This window comes from Strongylocentrotus purpuratus, unplaced genomic scaffold (assembly GCF_000002235.5).
Source record: "Strongylocentrotus purpuratus isolate Spur 01 unplaced genomic scaffold, Spur_5.0 spur5_scaffold_11, whole genome shotgun sequence".
Classification (NCBI taxonomy): Eukaryota; Metazoa; Echinodermata; class Echinoidea; order Camarodonta; family Strongylocentrotidae; genus Strongylocentrotus; species Strongylocentrotus purpuratus.
In genome coordinates, this window is record NW_022145596.1 from 687,397 (window position 1) to 711,785 (window position 24,389).

A 24,389-nucleotide genomic window follows, 5' to 3' on the forward strand; every position below is an offset into this window, starting at 1 on the left:
ATGATCCGAAAAGCGGAGGGACAACAACAGAGAGAGATTATTCGCAGGATGAATTAACCTGTTTAACCTTTTAAATGGCGTTTGAAATATTACCACCATCACCTAATTGGTATTTACCAAGTGCTAGTTCTTGTAGTGAAGACGGTATCTTTGCTTTTGCCACAAAATCATCAATTTTGCTTCTTAATGTGACTGTTTCCCCTCCGACATTTGCTGGAAATTTGAGTGGGCACACAGAACGAGTGACGTCTGTCGCCTACTGCCGAGCCACCGGGGATGGAGGCACACGACTATGTGCTAGTGCTGGAGACGATGGAGTCATCAAGATTTGGGACACAAAAAGCAAGTCTGTTCTAATCGAGAAGAAATGCCAAGAGGTAAAGCAAACTTGTCTTGTTCTAATTTCTAAGTCATGGCAGTCACTCACCAGCTTTTTTGTCTTCAAAGACAAAGTCAAACAAAATCAAAGTTTCAAAATTTCAAACTGTTGATTTCTCATTAAAAATTTCAGAATCGATGATGAAACTTTAAATATAGACACTAGTGTATTACCGTGATTACATAATTTCAGAGAGGCTAAATATGAGTTTAAAATTTTAGGTGCAATGGCCAATCACTGTCGACAGACGAGTGGTTAAATATCAAAGTCTTAATTGTAGAGTTTTTAAAAAAAAATCAATTTGTTAAACAGAAGAGTCAAAAATATACATATGGTAGCCTATATTGAAGAAGTCAAAATTATTGTGTTTGATTACATCCATAGAAAAGGTCACAACGGACTTTGAGTTTGGATTTCTTTTTTTTCAATATAGAATAAAATCACATCACTGGATTGGTCAAGGGCTAATCCTGACATCGTTGTAGCTGGAGATGAGAAAGGCTGTCTTATCTACTGGGACATCAAATCTTCAAAGAAAGATGATGCAAAGCTGCTTAGACCTGATAAAGGTTATATCTACAGCCTAGCCTGCAGCCCTCATGACTCTAGAATTGTTGCTCTAGGGTACGTATTCTATCTTGAACTCTCGAACCTTCTATCACATTCATATTCAAACTTCATTCACTTCATGATCAATCAAATCTTCATAGATAGTTGGTTTGGCGGGAAGAAGGAAACACAGGGAAACATATCAGTTAAAGTTTCAGAAAAGTCCTCAAAATGTAGTTAACTCAATAATCCTCCACTGAAATGCATGTTAATTTTGGTCATTTGTAATGACAAACTTGTAAGATATAGAAATTGGGTTATATAATACAATCTAATGAGCTAATTCTGTCTATGTATCTATCAGGTACAAAGATGGGAAGATTCTCATTGTTGATGCACTTTCCAAGAAGAATCAGATTCTTCACAATCTAAGAGGTCATAATGATGAGGTTCAGTCCTTGACTTGGGCTCTATTCCTTGGTGAAGATGCATTCCTGAAGAACAAACCAGATGATGAAGATGCTGACAAGCCAGCAGAACCTGGATGCCTCCTTGTTTCAGGTAAAGATGAAAATTTGAAAAGCACCCTTTCCTGTTATCACAACATGTCACTCTTCATCTCTGAGCAATTCACTTTTTACTGTGAACTAAAGTTTAAGATTTCTATCCACCTTTAAACTAGATTTAGTAGGCAAGCTTTCACTCTCTCCTGTGGTTTTTCTCAAGCAAAGAGATTTGTCACATGGTTTCTTGCTGTCTGCTGCCTCAAGATCACTAGAGCACAGATAGGTGACAGTGACAAGCCAGAGTCCGTACTCAGTGAAGGATTAATCCTTTGAATCCAGATGGATTCTTTCACCTTTCTATGCCATAAATGTGTTCCCAACACACAAGTCAATAATAGGCACACCATCCCATCCAGTATTATGTGCACTGCTGAATGAGGCAGGTATTTAATCTAAAGACTGCATTCTTTCAAATCTATCATTCTTTCTACAATGTTAGAGCTGTCTCTTTAACAGGAAGCTTGAACCTCTTGTTGTGATAACTCCAAGCAATGAAAGTTTCCTGTAAATTACTTTTGATACCTTAATGTCCTTTGATAAGTTATTAATCCTCATTACCAAGTCCTTCGTACAGGACTTAAAGTCGTCAGTCCCCAGGGCAGCATCTCACAAAACCATCATAAGTACAAGTTCACCGACATCCCATTGAAATGCGTGTATTAAGTTTAACCAAGAAGTTACCAGCTGGTAACTTCTTGGTCCAACACACGTTTCAATGGGATGTCGGTGAACTTTTACTTCTGACGGTTTCATGAAACGCTGCCCTGGTTGCTTAATTACAAGCACACACATGATTTTTTTAGCAGTCGGGTAAATCAAACAAACAATACTGTAGGATTGTAAATTTCACCTCCTGCATTTTATCTGATGAAGCAAAAAGAAAACTAAATAGGGTGGAATTATTATTTGTCTTCAGATATACCCTGTATATATTAATTCCAGAAATGAGGTAGAACCTTTCCTAGAATTAGTGAGGATTACAATGGGCCTGGTGTAAACATTTACAAGTTTCTTTTATGTGTATATGAGAACATGCATATATTATATCAAAGGTTTAACCCATACAATGCTATACAAGAGAACTCATGAATCTGCCTTTGAATACAAGAAGAACCTTTTAAAGCCCCACTGTCCTTCTTGTAGCTACTTGCTCCCTCTATATAGAAAACTTCCCCAATCGGTGCCTGTTGGTCCCCCATGATCCTCTTTTTCTTATGTTAATTGAGAGCTGAGTTAATGATATAGCCACCTGTCACAGTGAACTTGCTGGCTAGCTGGGTGGTCTAATCCCATCTGGTTAAACTAGTGCAGCCGGCCTTTAAAGTATTCTCCATTCTGATCTTCATCATACCAGGGAGTAGAGACAAGACCATTCGTATGTGGAGCACAGGTCAGGGTAAGCTTCTAAAGATCATGAACCTTCCTCCAAGGGGAGGGGGAGGTCAACGAACTAGAGATAGAGGAGATGAAGGGGGCATGAAGTCAAGGGTGTGGATTTCATTGTACTGGCCTCAGGATAGACCTACACAACTTGTTTCAAGCTCACATGGGTAAGTGGGTAAAAGCACTGGTCAGCTAGTGACACAATGTATGTTGAGATCCAAATATGATACCAGTATGATAAATAATAAGTTTGAGCCTTGAAAGTATCTCTTATTATGCCTCCATAGTATAAGGCATCATATACATTCCTAATCCAAATTAACAGATCTCTTTTCCTGACATCTTCTTCAGTAGATATATATTCAGGTGAAAAAAAAATTTATTAGATAGTTTTTATTTTACAATGTATTATTTTTTAAATTGAAATGATCATTTAGAGTAAAGATGCTTAATGGTACAAAATTGTGAGCCATTCCTGTAGGAGAGTACTTTCATATATTTTTCTGCAGATAGTTTTGTTAAAGTCAGTTACTTAATTTCCCAATAAATCAGTTGATTAATTAATCTGTCCATTATTCAGTTAATCAATCCATCAATCAATCCAGAAGTATATCTGCCATTCAGTCAGTTTGTTAATCAACCAACTCATCACTCAATATTTTGTTTCTAGTGGTGATGTGATCCTGTGGGACCTAAGCAAACCAAGCCAACCTAGATGGGAGATCCTTGGAGGACCAGGGGATTCTACTCATCAACGATCCGTCTTCAACATCAACGGAAGACAAGGTGACCTTGACAGAGTGATCACTACATCTATGGATAGACAGGTGAATCATTGTTTCCTTCTTTATAAACTACAAATATATGCTCCATTAGCTAAATACTTTAAAGACCATCAATACTACTGGGCCAGAAGGGAATAGACCACACAGCGAGGTCACTGACAGGTGGCTATCTCATTAACTCAGCTCTCAACTAACATAAGAAAAAGAGGATCATGGGGGACCAACAGGCACCGATTGTGGAAGTTTTCTATATAGAGGGAGCAAGTAGCTACAAGTAGGACAGTGGGGCTTTAATACAAATAACGCATTTTGATCATCAATTATTTGCATATATCTTTTGGAAAAAGTCATTTAAATGGTGTGGATTGATGAAGATCTAAATTACCTTTTGATGTGAACAATCTTAATTTGGAAAAAAATAGTTATAGAAATACACATATATTGACCTGAAAGATATAAGGTTTCTAGTGACTTGATTGAAAGGTATTAATTAGATTGATGCATATTATTTTGATATATAGCAGCAAGTTACTTTGTCATTATCAGTTATCTTTGCATGACTAATCAGGGAAATGATTATTACCTGAACTTTTCTTCCTGTCTCCTTTTATTAAAGGTGATTTGCTGGAACCTGTCTACCCTCCAGTCAGAATGGAGTCTTCCAACCTTGGGTGGTTTTGTGTACAGTATAGCGCCCTCACCGCTAGACCCTGCTAGACTAGCCCTGGGTGTAGGAGACAACATGATACGAGTCTGGAACACCGGAGCTCGGGGCAAGACGTATGATGTCATCACACTTTGGCAGGGGATTAAGTCGAAGGTCACAGTGGTAAGAATACATCTTATCCTGATTCCAATATATATATGCAATTACTTGGTAAAACATAACAAACTAGAATCTTGCTCTTCTTTTCTATTCTCATCTCATTTCTCCTCCTTATTTATCATTTCATTCTGAATTTGAGAATAAGAAATAAAGGGAGGTAATTTCTTGTTTCAGATACAGAAGACTTCATTGAATTTGAAGCAAAAACTAGGGAGATAAGACCAAATTAACTGAGTTTCCCCATTTGTTGAGTCATCATTAATCCACCCTAACTAAACTTCCTCTGACTTTCATTTTCAGTGTAATTTAATATCAAGCATGAAATTTGTATGAATTACGCAACATACACATATTGGAAATCAGTAAATCAATGTAAATGTTAATTTTCTGTCATGTGCAGGTCAGTTGGCATCCAGTCAGAGAGAATTCACTGGCCTATGGAACAGACGATGGGAGAGTTGGTATCTTTAATGTCTCAGTCCCCAAGTATGCATCCCATTTACTGTTATTTGTTTAATATGATACTTGCTTCTGGATATTGTAGGAAAATAATTTTATAAAAAAAGACATCAGTCACTTCTACGATTCTTCTTTCCAAATGCTACCATTTATCTTATGCTTATAAGGAAGGAAGTTCATACATTTTTAGAGTTCATACAAAATATGTGACACAAGGTAGCTGATTTTGTATACCTCCCTGATATGATAAAATGCTGAAAGCAAGATATAAGTTTGTTGAATGTTTATATCTTTTCAGCAAACCTCCTCAACAGTTCTGGACATTTCACAAGAAGACGATCTACTCCCTATGCTGGGGCCCTCCATGTCCTAAACCAGGTAAAACTCTAAATACAACTGACTTATTCTCAACTGACTGACTCCTGACGACGGATAGTCAACCTGTTCGAAACGTCGAGCCACTCCCGCCACTCCCGCCACTCATCCTCTCCAAGCGCTATTGTTCTCCTTAGAACTATAAGCTAAGAAAGATAACCAACAGTCTTTCTCAAGACTACACAAACAGTCCTTTTCAGGACTACACACCCTCAAGAAAGATTACAGAGAGTCCTTTTCAGGACTCCTCAATCCTCTCTCTCACATGGTGCACCCACAAGCCTACTGTATAACTGACTTATTGTTCTTTTGAGTGTTACACCTTTGTTTATGCATATGCCATCTTCATTTCTGGGGCCCGTTTCACAAAGCTTTTTTTCAATGACAAATGACAAATATCAGTAGCAAATCTGCTGATAACCAATCAGAAGCAAGGATTTCAGTAGCTTATAACAACAACTGTCATTTGTCACTGATGACAATTTTTGTGAAACACCCCCCCCCCCCCCCAGGTCTAACGAGAGCATTAACATGCTTATCCGTTTTGAAACATTGATATTTCATTTTGTTTGTGGATGATTGTGTCTCTATTTTCATTACTCTCGTTAATGTTTATGCCAGTTTTCAGTAGTGCAATGTTAACATGTTAATGATAAAAATTAAAACTTTCAAGGGGATAGGGGTCTCTGCTTTAAATGAAACTGCTGTAAAGAGTTGTGAGTAGGCAGAATAATTTCCCACTATTCTTGTCTTTCTGTTGGTATTTGACCTCATCCAGACTCTTTTACAGTCAAAACTGCCTGGTAGACAGGCTAGAACTTCTGATCTTGGCATGTATCCTAATCATATATCATACATGTATATATCGTCTCCTGGGTGGCAGAAGGTCGTTAGCTTGAATTTAAGGTTAAAAATGAAATATTAAGCAGAAAGGCGTTAGCACTAAATCACCACAAACTTGTATAAAACTGACTTATTTCTGAAGAAAAAGAATTGTGGCCGTGTTCTACTATAACATTTCTATTAGTCTTTTAAGTTTTAAACCAATTTTCTGAACGGAAAGCAGTTTAAATATAAAACAAATGTTTAAATGCAAAAAATTAAAAAAGTAGTTTTCGAGTCGCTAACGCCCTTCTGCCAGCCGGCCGTCGATATTTGTAGATGCATGGCATTCCATGCTTTTGGTTACGATTTAACTGCTGTATGAAGAAGTACCTGTTTCATGTTTCATTCCAAGATGGCAGTCATTCCCAGGCCCACCATGTATACAGCTGTGGAGGTGAAGGGTTAATCTATCAACATAACCCTGCTAAGCTAGATCAGGAGAGTACCAACATCAATACCCTCATCAAACAGACAAACAACTATAAGGTGAGGTGTGCAATAATCAGAGCTGCCAACTAATACAGATTTTCCGTAATTGGTACGGAAATTAACGATCATTACAGAATTAAGGAATGTTGTCTAAAATTATGGATTAAAAAAAGAAAAAAAAGAAGATTTTTCGTAGCTAGTGCTGTGCAGTATGGTGGTATTCTCTAAATAGAAGCCATTTTTTCATGGAAAACTGATGTGTTGTCATGGCGTGATAATTAATATTTAGCAACTTTGTGTGAGTAAAATCACAGAAATTTCAAACAATCATGTGCGCATGCGTCCACGCAGTGTTGGCATGCCTTTTTTTTTTAGATTCATAGCGCTGCTTAGGAAATTACTGATTTATTCCCAAAATTACTGATTTTGAGCCTTGTGATTTCTGATTTTCTGTTCTGGAGGTTGGCAGCTCTGAATAATGTAGTCTTAGACTAGTTACAATGATTAGTTATGGAATAAATATTGAAAAACATTACCAAAGACAATATTTGTGGTCTTGTAATCGTGTATAATATATCCACGTAATGGGAATTGGACTACCTATATAATGTTTTTCAACAAACAAGATATTGAGTAATTCACTAAAAATTTCAAGATTGGTAATTTTATCAAAATTGTACCTTTCCCAGTACAACGTCAGTATACATTTGTTATTTGCTCAATCAAGATCGTAATCATGTCAGATTGTAATTCTGTATTTCATGTTTTGTGGGGGATTTGTTAGGTGGATCAGCAGGTTTAGTAGTGTCATTTATCTGTGTATATCAGAGCAATTGTTATTATACTTACTGTATTGATAGATCCTGTATTCCCCTGTAATATATAGTTTAAAATTCATGTTGACACCCCTATCTACTTGACTATCTTCTGGTTAAATCTTGATCTCTTTCTGTATCTCAGCATCTTTTACCTCAGAGATCCGATGTTGCTTGGAGATTAGATGGAAGAGCTGTTGCCATTGGAAATGAGGATGGGTAAGTACTTTCATATTGTTTATGCATCGTTATTCCTTTTATAAGTCATAGTAATAAATTTACACAAAAATGATCAGTGTAACTAACAAAACATCTGACAATGCTGTAAATCCGGATTCCTGATTACATGACTGAAAAACAAAAAAGACTGAAAATGACGTCAATGTTACATTTTTAAAAAAGCACTAAACATATTAAAAAATGTTCTTGTCTTTTTAGATCAATTGAAGTATTTGCTTCTCCAGATCTTCATCACCTGTGTACTATCCATGTCCAGAGTAAGATCATTAACTGTCTAAGCTGGTATCCTGACTATGAAGAGGCTGACCAATCAGAGCCTGAGAAATTCAAAATTGACCAATCAGAAGTGAAGGAGTCTTTACCAAGCAAACCACTGGACGCAACGGAACAAAGTGCATCTGAGGAAGCTCAGAAGGAAGATCAAGACAATTGTGGCCCAACAGTAGACTGTGCAGGTGATGCACCTGTTAGTCTGTCCAAGGAAACTGGTGTTAATTTATCACATGAGACTGATGCCGCTTTATCCGAGATGACTGGTCTATCCCAGGAGACTGGTGTGAATGTGAAGAGAAACCAGTCAGAGAGGATATACTGGCTTGCATCAGGGTCCAATGATTATGAAGTTGAGATCTACGACTTGGCAAGTGTTCTGGGTGAGTGAAGAAAATGGTTCAGTACTGCCCTTCAGTGGTATCTTAAACCAATGTCCCCACTAACTTATGATTTACTTTGTAAAGAGCACTCAAGACTATTGTGTTTTAATGCAAGATGTGCATGTATATTGAATTGCATTAACCTGCTTTTTAGATTCAAATCAATTTTTTAGAAGGAAACAAGAGATCTGCATAAATCTATGACCAATGGATATTATTACAACTTTTACATCATTTCTGATATTGAAAATCAAGCAAGTTTATTTTGAGGTTTTAATGTTGTGAGAAGTCACAAAAACTTCATCAAGTTCAATATTTGATGACTGAGTAGCTTTTATTCTGATGTATTATTCTACCATTGATTAGGTAACGAAGGAAAGCCATTGTCTGTTCCAATAACGTCCAGCTATCGTTCACTGACCGGTCATACAGGAAGGGTCACAAGTTTGTCCTGGAGCCCACATGGTGATGGTCAACTAGTCTCTACATCTTATGATAACTCAGCTCAGGTATGTTGTCTATTTCACAATAATGGAAATATGATGAAAGAAAAGTAGTATTTCATACTCATCTCATTATATATATAGGCCAATACAGGACATGCAGTGAAACAAAGTTTGCATGTCTGTATGCAAAATAATAACCTTAATATTGACTTTGTTTAAAGGTAAAGACCAGTATTGGAAACGCCCCAATTTCAAAAAATGAAATAGAAGCTCTTATTACCAATCATGTGAAAGAATATGTTTTGACAAATACATGATGATAAAATTTTTGCCGGGAAACCGCCTACTAATTGATATATTTGGTAAATTAGTTCATCTATTGGTATGTGAGAGATAAACGCATGTGTGACGCACGTGTGCATATAGTCCCATATACATCTTTCTGTTTACAGTGCTTGTAACTCTGCGAAGACTGGCTCAAATTTCTTATTATTTTGATGATTCCAGACCCTTGCAGTACAGGCCAATACTTATATGCTAGATGATCAACCTTTTCTGATTGATTCCACAACGTTTCTTTCACAATGCAATCGCATGACCAGAACTCAACTTCATCTTTAACTTCCAGTAATGCATTGTACATTAGTGTAAGAATGTAATATTTGGTGCTGTTGGATGTGAGATTATTCAGACAATACAATTAATCTAAAATCTTCTCTGTGTAGCTGTTCCCCCTGGCATGATCTTGTTCTAATGATCCTAATTGGTTTCATTCTGTGTAGGTTTGGGATGTATTGAACGGAGAACCTTCTCTGTGTAGCTGCTCCCCTTGGCATGATCTTGTTCTAATGATCCTAATTTGTTTCATTCTGTGTTGGTTTATTAGTGTTGTTTATATATTCTTGTATTAGTATTGTTTATATATTCAAATTGTTATGATTGTACAAAACTGTAAAGCGCATAGAGAAATTTACAATTTATTATGCGCTACATAAATATACTCTATTATTATTATTAGGTTTGGGATGTATTGAGTGGAGAACCAGTGGCAAACTTCCGAGGTCACATGGGTCGTGTATTCTCGTGTGCTTGGTCTTGCTTTGATCCTGACCTCATCATGACCGGAGGGGAAGACTTCTGTCTCATGAAATGGCAAGTGTCAAAGGTCAATCACACCAAACCTCCTAAAAGTAAGTTCAAGCTTCAGCTAAATATTGATATATGACATGAATCATTACACAGATATAGGGGGTGTAATATTATACTGATATCGACCGGCAGGGGTGTAATATAACATTCTTTGGACCTCTGAAGGGAGTTACATTTTCCCAAGTGGTTATATGGTCGCGAGGGAAAATATAACTCCCTTCAGGTCCGAAGAATGTTATATACCCCCTGCCAGTCAATGTCTGTTATATTAAATAGACTTGGTTTAAAACTATAGAGGAGGGGTCCATTTTTATTTTTAAGGACAAAAATAATTGTAGAAAAAATTAGGAAAAAAATAGCATTTTGGAGAAAGAAAAATGTGGACAAAATAATTTCAAGGGAAAAAAAAATTGAGAAATAAAAATATTGATAACAAAAATTGACCCTCATTATCTGTCTAAGTCATCTTATATCTTATGATATATTCAAATGATTATCATTTGTTTGGTAGAAATACAGAATAATAAAAACAGTGAAAGCTGCTTTAGAGACTAATTTTATAGAAAGACCACATTTCTTGTTTCCATAAAGACCACCTGCCCATAAAGACCAAATACGTTGAGTAAGAGGGATAAGGCCATAAATAAATTTTGCTCAAAGTCATCGTTATTTTCATTGAGGTGTGCATAGAAATATGATTTAGAATTTTTTTTCTAGCAATTTGTTTAATAACACAAACATGATATGATTTAATCATGAAGTGATTAGGTCATGCATCATTTGGATTTATAAAGTGCCAAGTGATCACTGAGGTAAACGATCTGGTGAGAATCGTTTTTCCTCTTTTAAAAACGTTTCTTCATATGCAGAATAGGTAGCTGCTTAGATATAAGCTATGTACTTGTATATTTCAATGTCATCCATTCTATGTTCTTACTTGTCAGGCAGCAGAAAGCCTTTCAAAAGAGCCGGAAAGAAAGGAAAGAAGTCCTCACAACCAAAACCACAGCGTAACCAGGAAGATCATGCCAATAATGATGATGTTGCCTTGGCAACAGGACCATTAGCTGATGTCAGAGATAAACAAAGCAAGGTATTTCAAGGCAATAAGATGATCATTGAATGCTTCAAAACAGAGGAATGCTGTGCATGAAGCAACTATGCTTGGTTTATTTGTAGTTACTTTGATAATAGTTTATTTATTACAACGTGATATAGGAATATAAATATGATATCTTTCTGCCAGAACAGCATTGGGAATAATGCATGCCCATTCGGGCCTCTTGTTTTCACAGTTACACTTGCAAAATTTGAATTGCTTAATTGATTTTTAAAAGTTAAACTTGTACTAGCTTATGATGAGGCCTTTCTCCAAACCCAATCACGATCCATCAGAGAGAAAATGAAATCAGATACTACAAGACCTACTTTTCTTTCATCAAAGCATGTTTCAAATTGGTCTATGATTTGTAAGTGAACCATTTACATTATAGAAATACATGTTGATAGTGATTTAGGTCAAACATGGTATTATGATTTGTTACCTAAATTTTGTAAAATATTTCTGACAAGTATTAAATTTCTTTATCAGTAAATGGTAAGTGCACAAATATACATATATATATATATGTATAATAATAATACACAACATTTATTAGGCGCTTCATATGGTTGTTTCTAAGCGCACCATTGTCTGACTGTAAATTACCAACCAAAACTTATTACATGTATCTCATGACTTGACAGGTTGACATGACCACAGCAAACACCGAGATGTGTGATTCAGCTCCTCCATCAACCAATCAGACAGGAGCAGACTCTGTGACCGGAGGAGAGCAGATGGATGATGCCAAAGAGCTACTGGAGAGGAAGAAAAGAGAGCTCTTAGCTCAGGTGGAGGAGATTGAGGGAAAGATTGAAAGAGAGAAGAAATCTAATGCTGCACAATGCCAAGATGCCAGAGTCACTACTGATGAATCATCTGTTTGTGAAGTATGAAATAAAAAGAGATTGCCCCCTTTTCAGTCAAAGAAAACTGCATAAGGTATATCGATGAGCATAAATGAAGTAGAAATTGTAAATGTACCTCTTGGTAGTTTCCAGGAGAACGATTGTGTTTAGTTTCTCTTTTAATATAGAAATACCTTTGTGTATCAATATCACTTATATAGGTTCTTTACTTATAGGTAAATTGTTGTGCGGATAAGTGTGGTGAGGTTAAAGTCATACTCAGCTGAAGACAGCTAAGAATGAAACTAAAGGTAGTTGAGTCAAAGATAATTAGAATGATGACAAACAAGGATAATGTTGACTGCAAAATTGTTTAGCAAAGAGAATAATGAATTGTATGAACGGAAAGCATGAGTCCTAAATTCTCTCTCTCTCTCTCTCTTGAAAAGTCTAACCAACAGGAAGCATCAGTTAGAGAGAAGAATGTTGCTCTGGCAGTCATTTTAGATCGGTTAGCTCCCGAAGAAGAAGTAGAGATAGATCAAGATAAGGGAACATTCAAGGATATGACGGTCCCTGGAACAAAGAAAGGTGAGAAGAAGAACATTATCTTTCATATTTCATCCAAGCTCAAAAATTGATATCTGATTTGAACTCTAAGTTTCAAACTTTATTCCAACCACCAAATCATATTTACTCTGCATGAAATGTTTATAAATATCATGTTTTAAGGAGCATAAAAGTGTCATTGATTCAGGTTTAGGTCTCACATTTATTTAAAGAAACAGCTGAAGTCATTAGCGATTACAACCTGTATTGGCAGATGTACAGGTGTATGTGTCCCCCCAAAATGTTGAGAATCATATGTATATCTGGAAGCATGTGATACCTTCTTCTTCTTCTGGTAATCTTCAAAGGGCTATGCAGCCTATCACGAAGATGAACTAAAGATTGCAAGCGGTGCAAGGAAGACAATGATTCTTGATGTGATAGTGGCATTGGATGCCTAAGGAGTAGTCCCTGGAAGTTCTCTGGACTGTCAGCATGCATTACATTACTTGAAGGCTGTTCCTTTCTGGGATAGAGCATTGGGCGAATGCAACTGATGCTCCTGTAGTGATGATCAACTGATGTTTAGCCTAAGGTGTATTGTATGCGATACATGTAGATGAATTTAAGCGTGTTGATTAATGTAAATACGGTAAAATTTGTTTCTACCACCAGGGAGACACAAGAGATACAAGTCTTTATTCCCAGTGAATGCTTCTCATGACAACAGAGGTAAAGCTTTCCTTCAACAAGATTGCATTGACCTGGTCACGCTCAAACAAGGTAAGTTTCATTAATGTTTATTTCATTTATATGATATACGCATGTGTTCAACCAGGAGAGCTATAAATAGAAGTCCTATCTGAGGGATTTAGTAATTCCAGTAGGTTATGGTTTATCAAAAGACATGGTTTCTAGTAAGGGATATGCTCAAAACAAGATCACTGCATTTGCCCTGCCACAGTTTTTCATATGTACTATCTTTAAATGAACACACAGCACATGAACAATATACGAATAACACATATAAAAGTTCAATTTAAAAAAACTTTTTTCATGAATTTGTTGCATCGTCATACTCTGATGTATAACATAAATTCATTCACATAATCCAAGTTAAGCATGATTGATGACAACACTGGTATTATTGTATGCTATAGTTCATTGCCTGGTGTGAAGGAAGTATCTTCAGTAAATGAAAATGACTTCTAAGGTAATAATGATATTTATGGTTCTGATCAATCTCCTTGTCTCATATCTTGGTCTTTTTTTAGGATTGCACATAGAAGGGAGCTCAGCCCAACCTCCTCTCCAGCTTGGTTTGTTTGTTGACAGAAAGATGACTTTGAAGATGCTCAATGACGAAGGTAACAAGAATGACAGATTTCGTTTATATCATAGGAAGAAATTCAAGGACTGTATTCCTATTAATAGCCTTTTCTACACTTGGATTTAAGAAGACAAATGATGCCTAATGGAATAATCACTTGACATTGATCGGACATATTAACCTTAAAATTAAAAGTCAAACAGAAAGTTTTTGTATTCCTTATTGAGCATATATTGAAGATTAGTTGTGTTGATCTGTGGATGAGGAAAGATGCCAAGTACTGAAATTCAGAGTACTGCAGTTTTCTTGCAAAATACAAAATGTAAAGGCAAAACAAGAAAAACCTTTTATATTATTCCTTCATTTATATCTGATTTTTAGCCATTAAAGTATTCAAATGCAATTTAGCATCACTGGTTGAACCTATTGGTAGTAGTAGATTACCCCTGAGTATTAGATAAGTGATCATAAAAACATTATTTCCATTTTTCTTTTTTTTCCTAGCATGTCAGCATGGAGAGAGTAGTAACTATGATCAGAGGAACCAGCTTCATCTATGGAAAGGTAACATTCTTCAGCCACTTAGGGAGGCTATCAAGAAAGGACAGCTCACTGATTGGCTGGTTGCAATGGCTCCCCTAGGTGAGTGAATAATAGTTTGATTGGGGTCTGGGAATTGGTTAATAGTACATACAGTAGTATACTGAATATTGCAGCCAAAAGAGGAAAAAAAAAGCAATTGTGATATTGAGATCAGAAGGAAGAAGGAGCAATAGTAGACAACATTTAAAGAAAGAGAGGGGAAACTTACAAGGAAGTCAGAGGAATAGGACAACAGTAATGCTACGGTCACAAAGGTTCGTATGAACAATAATATTGTACGAATCTCCCTGTTTTTCCATTGTCTGAAAATTGTTCGTACGACGTTCGTAGCAGTTTGTAATAGCATTTGTGACCGAGGCTTTAGATAAAGGTATGAAGTGGAAGAAATGTAGAGAAATTAAGATAAATAAAGTGAGAATGAAGACATAAAGAAACAAAGATGAGATGACGGATATAGGAAGACAGTTTGTGATGGGAGAAGGAAGGGGAGATAGAGAGATAGAGAGAGACAGAGAGAGACAGAGAGACAGAGAGAGACAGACAGTGAGTAAAGGGATCATTATTGATTACATACAAAGGTAACTTTCTACCAGCTAATATTAGCCTTGGGTAAAAGCCTGGTGGAGCAATAGCTGAAGCAGGAGTACTCTATTTCAAGGATCCTTATAATATACTTATTGTGTATATTATTGTTATATTGTGTTTATTGCTGTCTTTTGTGATATATTTAAGTACTATATACTCAGTAATATAAATTATGATATTCGGGGGAACTTTTTTAAACAAGGCCACCATTGGCTTTTCCTTTGTTCTCCTATTAATTTTTAGTTGAAGTTATCGTATAAACTGAACATTCTCTGCATTTGTATGTATATATACTTGTATGTTTATTTGCTTTTGCTGTGTTTTTTATGAAAATGAAATGAATAAACGAACAAACGAATGAACGAATACTGATATGATTGATTGTATTGTAATGCTTACAGCTGGACATGATGTATGGTTACAGACCTGTGATGCTTACGCTAGGCAGCTAGAATCTCAGGATCAGATTCATCGGGCCGTCACTTTCTACCTTATCAGTCATCAGGTCTACAAGGCTATCACTATCCTCAAGAAGAATTCAATGTTTAGGTATAATATCTCTGTTTATGTTCTACCCCTAACCCACTTACTGCACATTCTTACAGATTTGACACTTTGTTATCAGTATGATGTTGGGGAGGAGTAGAAATGTCATGATGAAGATGATGATGATGATGATGATGATGATGATGATGATGATACTGGCGATGATGATGATAATGATGATGATGATGATGGTGATGATGATGATGATGATGATGATGATGAGGATGATGATGATGACAACGATGATGATGATGACGGTTCTTATTGGTGGTGTTGATGGCTTCTTGTATGGTCCTACGTATTATCCACCTCTGCTAGGTGCTTGTCATGGCCCTTACTCTAAAAGAATTTTCATAGTTATTGCTTTAATCATTGAATTTAGTTTTACTTGATTCTCCTCAAGAGCCAATGTTCTACTTGCAATGGTGTCGCAGAAGATATGAATGTATACTGTATGATGCCTAAGAGTTCATATTCATATCAGTGTAGTGTTTGTATACATGAAAATGTATATTGATGTGTTGGGATTCAGAAATGACAACAGCTAGGGAGTCCAACGTAAACTTTAGTCTTGCATTTATTCACCAAAGAAAACACAGCCCCGGCCAATACTATAACGACGAAGCAACACTAACGCTATATGCTGTCGTCCGACCCCTGATCATAAACAAAGCTTCCACCTTATTGTAGAAAGTGTAGTTCATCAAATAAGGAGATTTCACCACATGCAGCCATGAATTGTGATCTGCCAGAAGTAAATAACAATCTCCATTAGCAGGCACAAATTAGTGCTTCTCTCCTCTCTCTCCAATCTACAATGTCTCTCTGTCCCTGCTATAGCAGCTCTGGGTGCACAGACCCCGAACAAAAGAAAATCACTCATCCACTAAAACTTACAATAGGATCCCCAATCATGCCTATAGGGTATCAGTACATTGGGCAATACAGGTACCCCCAAAAAGGCGGGAAAGTAAGGCTATTGTCTGATGAGGAAGGAGGGGGGTAGCTTACATTGTAGACTGCTCCACCTACAATTCCTTATACACTAATGCACCAATACACTATAATACATTATGGCATAATTACCTCAACATTCCATATTACAACATATTCCCCGCAATTAATGTCATAATGTTTGATAAAAATGATACATTATTACGAGCGAAATTCCAAATCGTCACCTTTCCCCGCAATTAATGTCATACTGTTTGACCGAGATTTTAGCGATACATGAAAATATAAGCAATGAAAATCTTTCTATAATACACTTCCCCGCAATTAATGTCATAATGTTTGACCAAAATGTTTTTCAGTAGTATATGAAAATACAAAACAATGTTCTTTAAAACATTATGCATAGCATTAATAACACATCACATCTTAATCTGACAAGTAAATATTTAATTCTTGTCTTCAAATTCAAAACTCTCTTCTTTTTTTTTTTACTCTTGTAACGCCGATATTGGAAGCCGCAGTGGATTTCTATGCTGGCCTTTAGTTACTCGATTAGACCTCCTACGCGGTACCTCGGGACTGGGGTTCTCAAGTTGAGAGTTGTCTATCTCATCAGGTACTATATCTCCGCTCAGATTGAGAACGTCATCCGTACCATTTTCTTCATTCTCAACATTTGCTCCGTCGTGGTCATTTCCCTCATCTGGAATATATTCATCGTCACGAATGTCTACTCGCAGGTTGTTCTGATCCCCTGGAATATTCATCGGTCGATCCCACAAGAAAGTGAAAGAGGGGGTGTTCTCTTCTATAGAACGAGTCGAGGGGTGTTGTGACGTGGTATGGTCACTTCTGCTTTCCTGAACAATATGAACTGGCATCTCTTCACGTGGGTCTGGAATCAGCAACCTTCTGTTCACTACTTTGGTTGGTCCTCCTAACATTGGTCGAATTTTGTAAACGTCACCCGTGTCATTTACCGCCGTGATTATGAAGGGATCTCTCAACACTTTGTCGTCAAGCTTGTGTCGACCCTCAAACGCGCACTTCTTGATCAGTACCCGGGTGCCAATGCTTAGTGTGGAACTCATTGGTAGAGCATCATGTCTGATCTTTTCACTTCTCAAGATCGCTTCCATGTTTTGCTTAGCAACCGTATGAGCATGTTGTAGCGACTTCGAATGCTCTGTAAGAAAGTCCTCATTCCAGTCTGCTTCGCTATTCCCAATTAGCTGGTCGATTGGTGTGTGCGGCTCTCTCCCATACAGGAGACGGTATGGCGATAGCCCTGTTGTTCCATGAGGGGTGCAGTTGTATAGGAAAACCAGCTGGTGGATCAGCCCAGGCCACTTTCTCCGACGATCTGGCTCAAGGGAACGAATCATGCTGCATAACGTTCGGTTGAACCTTTCCGTTTGTCCATTGCCTTGTGGATAGTACGGTGTGGTGTGTGTCTTCTCAATTCCGTACAGTTTGCATAATTCTCGGACAAGAGAGCTCTCGAAATTTCGTCCTTGATCGGAGTGGATACGTAGTGGAGCACCGTAGTGGACTATCCAACCATCGATTAAGGCACGTGCAACAACTGCTGCAGTCTGGTTCTTGCAGGGGATTGCTCGTGCAAACTTGGTGAATGCATCAGTGATTACCAAGACATCCTCGTATCCACCTTGACCCTTATCCAATTTCAGAAAATCGATTGCGATCAGTTCTAGGGGCTTGAATGCCAGCAAGTGTCGTCTTGGAGTTCGTATTGTCGGTGTTGGCGTCTTAGCTGCAATGCAGGCAAAGCACTTCTTGATGTGTGCTCTCACATCATTACACATTCCTGGCCAGAAACATCTTTCTCGCAGGATTGCTATGGTTCTGTTTATCCCTTGATGGCCCCATTGGTCATGAGCCATCTGTAGCATCTTCTCTTGGAGGCCTTTGGGAACTAACAACTGTCTTCTCTGTGGATGTTTGGAATCTGGTGGTCGTCTGTACAATACCCCTCCACAGTCTTTGAGGTACATGCGTTCTTTCATCCAGGACTTTGTCTCTCTGTTCTCGCTTTTCATTTCATCCTCTGGCTTCCATCCATCTCTTATGTATTGTCTGCAAGCTGACAGTGCATCATCTTGCTGCTGCAGAATCTCAAGTTTCTCTGTGGAATATGATGGGTATACTTCAGGAGCTGCCCGAGGTGCTTCTTCTGGCCCCTGATCACTGTTTACTGTAACTTCCACTGGTAAGACAGTAGTTACTGTCAGAGCACCGATCATCTCTCTCACCTCTTGTTCATCATTGCCAGGACAGCGGCTGAGAGCATCAGCACATTTATTGAGCTTGCCAGGGCGAAATCTGATGTCTAGCTGAAAGGGTGCTAGCTGGGCTACCCATCGTTGTTCAGTTGCCCCCAGTTGGGCGGTTTGAAGATGGGCCAACGGGTTGTTGTCTGTGTAGACGGTACACTTTGAACCTATCAGATATCCTTTGAACTTCTCTACCACCGCCCATTTCAGTGCTAACAGTTCAATCTTGAAGCTGGAGAAGTCCGGGTAGTTATTTTCAGCTCCACGTAGACTGCGGCTTGCGAATGAGATCGGGTGAAGGTGACCGTTTTCATCTGCCTGTGATAGACAGGCACCTAGTCCTTTGAGAGAAGCATCGACCTCGAGAACAAACTCTTTTCCAAACTTCGGATAGGTTAGCACTGGAGTTGAGGACAGTCTTTCTTTCAGTTTTTGAAAGGATTCTTCTGCTTTGTCTGTCCACACAAACTTTGGATCCAGCATAGTCTTCTCAGGCTTCCTCTTTCTCTTCTTTTGCGACTTCTGTCCGATTAGTGCATGAAGAGGAGCTGTCAGTCTTGTGAAGTCAGGGACAAACCTCCGATAGTACGACGCAAGGCCAAGGAAAGACCTCAACTCTGATCCATTCTGGGGTGTTGGCCAACTCTCGATTCTCTCCACCTTGCTTGGATCGACCATCACGCCCTTCTCGCTGACGATGTGTCCTAAGTGGGCAACTTCTCCCCTGAACAAGTGACATTTCTCTCCTTTCAACTTTAGACCATGCTTCGTCAACCGGGCAAAAACTTCTCCAAGTCTTTCCAAATGTTCCTCAAAAGTTCTAGAAAATACCAACACATCATCGAGGTACAGAATTAGTTTTGTGAAGTTCATATCACTGAAGATCACCTCCATCACCCTCTGGAAGGTGCTTGGACTGTTGCAAAGACCTTGCGGCATTCTCTCAAATTCGAAGAGTCCCCATGGAACACGAAAAGCGGTCAAGGGCACAGAGTCAGGATGCATGGTGATTTGAAAGTACCCATGAGACAGATCCAGAGAAGAGAAGTATCTAGCCCCATCCATGACTTCCAGGGATTCATCAATTCTGGGTAACGGGAAAGAGTCTTTCACTGTAATCTTGTTCAATTGTCGGTAGTCGATACATAGGCGTAGGGCTCCTGATCGTTTTCTAACTAAAACGACTGGGCTTGCATATGGGCTAGCAGACCCCCTGATGATCTTTCGTTCAAGCATGTCTTGCAGAAGTTCACGAACTTCTGATGTCTCGTTGGGGTTAATTCTTCGATATGGCAGGCGTATTGTCTTGTCAGAGGTCACCTTTATCTCATGAGGGATAAGATCACACTGTCCCAAATCAAACTCATCTCTGGAAAAAGCTGCTTCATGATCTGCTAGAAGTTTAGCAATCCTAGATGCCTCATGATAGTCCATCCCACATAAGCTGAGGCCATGAGGAAGCAATACTTCTGTTCCATCAGTGAAGGTAAACGTTTCCTGTGTAGTGATATCATTTGTTGGTTGGGTTTCTCCTCTGTGTTCGAACTGGCCAACATTGTCGTTGTCATCTTGAACCGATTCTGTTGTGGCAATCATTACATTACAAACATCCACCCCAAGTTGGTCCTCTCTGTTTTGAAGATGAACTTCACTTCGTTCTTCTACTTGCACAGCAGATGCCACAATTGAGTGAGGTGGTAGGATGAACTCATTTTCTCCAGCATTAATAAGGAGTAAACGTAACTCTCTATTCCCGGTAGCACAACCTTCAATCACATGAACTTGAGAACTCTCCAGCTTAGTCAGATCCTGGATGAACCAGACACTTGACTCATTGGCAGCTTCACCACCTTGAGAGGACTTCATCGCACATTCTACATGTTGTATGGTCCTGGCTGGCAACACTACCTCCAAGGCACCCGTGACAACCTCTCGTATTTGTGCATTGTCCACTCCTTTAAATTTCAAGCAGTCCTTTACTAACTGGAATTCTTCTTGAGTTTCCTCTGGTGGAAAAAAAGCTCGTAGTGCATTACATCCCAATAAAATTGGGAAGTCTTTTTGTCTAGCTCCACAAGACTCTCGGTTCACGATAAGGAACCCGACGGAAGCTTCTTTGCCGTTCAGCAATACTCGAGTGCGGATAAAGCCTTCTACAGGAACCTTTGTTGGACCCACCCCAACAATTTTTACCAGTTTTTTCAATGGGCTGACATCTCCTGCTGCTTCCTGAAGCTGCGAGTGAAATACGTCTGAGGGTATTATCGAAGCCTCTGCTCCAGTGTCTAAGACGCAACCAATTTTCACGCCGGCAACTTCTGCTATTGCGGTCGGACTTTCTGAAACCAATTCTGTTTCGCTGTCACACATTATTTCATCTATTGTCAGCGCAGCTTCTTCCAAAGTGGTCTGTCTGGAATGTGCAAATCTCGTTTCTGTGTCAATCTCCCTCTTGTCTGTTATAGGCGTGTCGGCTTGTAGCTTATGGGAGCTTTGTCCCATGGGCTCTTCTGTCTTGTCCTGTTGTTCATTGTCCCCTGCTGTTTTGCCCTCAACAGCAGAGGAAGCTAGTTTTCCGCCTGCGGGGTGACATCCTGGTGAGGAAGGTGACGTTGGGTGGCATGTGGCAGGGATGGAGCCTGATAACGTGTTGCAGGCAAATTGAAGTTATCCTGGTTCCTGGTACCCGACTCCTGACTCCAAGCAGGAAAATCATAATTCCTCTGGATGGCATGTGGCTGGGATGGAGCCTGATAACGCGTTGCAGGCAAATTGAAGTTATCCTGGTTCCTGGTACCCGACTCCTGACTCCAAGCAGGAAAGTCGTAATTCCTCTGGCTTCTGGGTCCATCCGAGAAGTTGTAATTAGAAGCAGCAGCGGGGAATATGTTGGTAGGCATATGTGTCATGTTGGGACACTCCCTTATAAAGTGTCCCTTCTGACCACAATGAAAACATCCACTACTCACCCTCCTTCTCTGAGGTTTGGCATTTTTCAATCGTGTAACCTCCCCTCTCAGCTGTTCTAGTTCAGTCATAATAGTTGTCTGTTGGTCTACCATCTGTTGCAGAAGATGTGCAGAATCTGATGTGACCACCCGTCCGACCTCGACGTCCGCTTCTCTGATTCTGGTACGCTGAGCTGTTGGAGACTCCTGGAAAAGCTGGAGTGCCTCTGCTCTCATCCTATTGAACCCACTGGGCCCATGAGTTAATTGGATGCGTCTCAACTCCCTCCTGACCCAAGCCTCACGTGCGCCATTTACAAATTGGTCACTCAAAGCTTTGTCTTTTAATTGTGCCAAAGCTTCACCTTGGGCTTGGGTGATTGCTGCCTTCTCCAGCTTTATGTATAGGCGTATCAAGGCCCGGCTGAAGTCACAAAGCGATTCCCCTTCTCTCTGTACGCGGTTATGGAACTTGCTGCTCAACGACTGTGTATTTTCCTCGTAGCCAAAACATAGTTTAAGACATGCTACAACTTCATCAAAATCACGTCTTCGGGATTCACTAAGGCACATAATTTCCTCCCTTGCCGGTCCTGCAAGGTGATCTACAAGAAGTCTGGCCTTACTGCCCATTTCCATGTTGTGTTGAGCAGTGATCTCATAGAACTCCTCAAGCCATTCCGATAGTGCAATGTCGTTTGCGTGTTGTGGTATTCCCCTAAACTTGGGCAAGTTGCTCTGGAGAATGCTCTGTAGCCCAATGGAACGACGAAAGAACTGTGACAGCATGTCCATGTCTGAAGGTTGCTCCCTTGGTGTCATAGTAGGTCGTGTGGATGATGCTGTCGACGTGGTAGTTGTTGTTGTTGTTGTCACAGTTGTTGTCGTAGATGTAGGGGCCATTTTCCTGCACTTAAATGTGTTAATTATGAAATTCAACAGGAACAATAATATTTCACAACAAGCAAACTTAAACGAACAAATCATCAATCATGTGTATCATTACATGAACATGTTCTTCAAATTCATTAATGGTCACAATGTATCTGACCGAGGCTGTTGAATGTTCACTGTCTGTCCAATGTTCACTTTTGCCTCCGGACGTTGCTGACACCAAATATCGCCAGCCGACGACGTCACGGCCGCAAGAAGTTGGAGGTTGGTCAGTATCCGTGCAGATGATCTCAGTCCAGTTGTCCCTCGCCGTCAGTCATCCCACTTCTGACACCATTGTTGGGATTCAGAAATGACAACAGCTAGGGAGTCCAACGTAAACTTTAGTCTTGCATTTATTCACCAAAGAAAACACAGCCCCGGCCAATACTATAACGACGAAGCAACACTAACGCTATATGCTGTCGTCCGACCCCTGATCATAAACAAAGCTTCCACCTTATTGTAGAAAGTGTAGTTCATCAAATAAGGAGATTTCACCACATGCAGCCATGAATTGTGATCTGCCAGAAGTAAATAACAATCTCCATTAGCAGGCACAAATTAGTGCTTCTCTCCTCTCTCTCCAATCTACAATGTCTCTCTGTCCCTGCTATAGCAGCTCTGGGTGCACAGACCCCGAACAAAAGAAAATCACTCATCCACTAAAACTTACAATAGGATCCCCAATCATGCCTATAGGGTATCAGTACATTGGGCAATACAGGTACCCCCAAAAAGGCGGGAAAGTAAGGCTATTGTCTGATGAGGAAGGAGGGGGGTAGCTTACATTGTAGACTGCTCCACCTACAATTCCTTATACACTAATGCACCAATACACTATAATACATTATGGCATAATTACCTCAACATTCCATATTACAACAGATGTAAAGCAGGCCTACTGCTGTGACATAACTAGTTTATGATATGTTTTTATCATTCCTGGTTCAGGGATGCCATTGCACTTGCCCAAGTGAGATTGTTGCCCTCTGACCCAGTTCTTCATGACCTCTACTTGACCTGGGCCAATCAGCTGGAAGGCAACAATAGCTATGAGCCTGCTGCAAGATGGTAAGACTTGAGATATTCTATTTTATTTCACCTTTCACCACCCTTATATTATTATGTTAATTACTCTTTGAAAATAAAGTTACTCTGCTCATAATATAGTTTTATTTGTTATGGTTTGACAAATTTATTAATCCTAGCTATAATTATTGACTTTCCAGCTACTTGGCACTCAACCAGCCAATGAATGCTATCAAGCTACTGACCAGGAAGGGGGATGTGGCAGCTCTTGGAACTGCCCTTCATGTCGCCATCTTGTCTGGTTGTACAGAGGAGGGGCTAGTGGTATCCATAGCAACTAGATTCTTAAACCTGAGTTTATTGACTGGTCAGTGGAAGCAGGCTGTTGATATCTTCTTACTGGATAAGAAATATCAGGTAAGGGTCATTCAGCGTAATGAAGGAAGTTGTAAACCAGGCATGGTGGCTCAGTCGTTAGAGCGCCCGCCTCATGAACGGGAGGTCGTGGGTTCGAACCCCGGCCGAGTCATACCAAAGACTTATAATAATGGGACCTTCTGCCTTCTAGCTAGGCGCTCAGCATATTAGTTGGAGAAGGGTAGTAATAACATATTATGTTATGCAGGGCCCGCTGGAAGAGCAGTTTAGTAACTGAAGTGGCTACCCTGGGTAAATAAAACGTTATTATTTTTATTATTATCATTATTATTATTATTAGTAGTAGTA

At 39.2% G+C, this 24,389-nt stretch overlaps 1 protein-coding gene across 1 annotated transcript in view; it reads left to right on the forward strand.

The window, feature by feature from the left end:
- The first annotated feature begins 38 nt into the window (after positions 1-38).
- Positions 39-24,389, forward strand: part of LOC579706 (gem-associated protein 5) — a 28,765-nt gene continuing 4,414 nt past the window's right edge. Inside the window, exons 1-22 of the mRNA XM_030980266.1 lie at positions 39-377; positions 813-1,003; positions 1,293-1,489; positions 2,849-3,044; positions 3,548-3,704; positions 4,279-4,491; positions 4,889-4,974; positions 5,246-5,325; positions 6,560-6,693; positions 7,597-7,670; positions 7,890-8,344; positions 8,711-8,853; positions 9,809-9,980; positions 10,884-11,032; positions 11,686-11,931; positions 12,339-12,480; positions 13,114-13,221; positions 13,713-13,805; positions 14,273-14,410; positions 15,358-15,505; positions 23,586-23,705; positions 23,864-24,080. Of these exons, the coding sequence (XP_030836126.1) occupies positions 75-377; positions 813-1,003; positions 1,293-1,489; positions 2,849-3,044; positions 3,548-3,704; positions 4,279-4,491; positions 4,889-4,974; positions 5,246-5,325; positions 6,560-6,693; positions 7,597-7,670; positions 7,890-8,344; positions 8,711-8,853; positions 9,809-9,980; positions 10,884-11,032; positions 11,686-11,931; positions 12,339-12,480; positions 13,114-13,221; positions 13,713-13,805; positions 14,273-14,410; positions 15,358-15,505; positions 23,586-23,705; positions 23,864-24,080 (3,762 nt within the window). The 5' untranslated portion in view covers positions 39-74. The remainder of the gene's footprint in view (positions 378-812; positions 1,004-1,292; positions 1,490-2,848; positions 3,045-3,547; positions 3,705-4,278; positions 4,492-4,888; positions 4,975-5,245; positions 5,326-6,559; positions 6,694-7,596; positions 7,671-7,889; positions 8,345-8,710; positions 8,854-9,808; positions 9,981-10,883; positions 11,033-11,685; positions 11,932-12,338; positions 12,481-13,113; positions 13,222-13,712; positions 13,806-14,272; positions 14,411-15,357; positions 15,506-23,585; positions 23,706-23,863; positions 24,081-24,389) is intronic.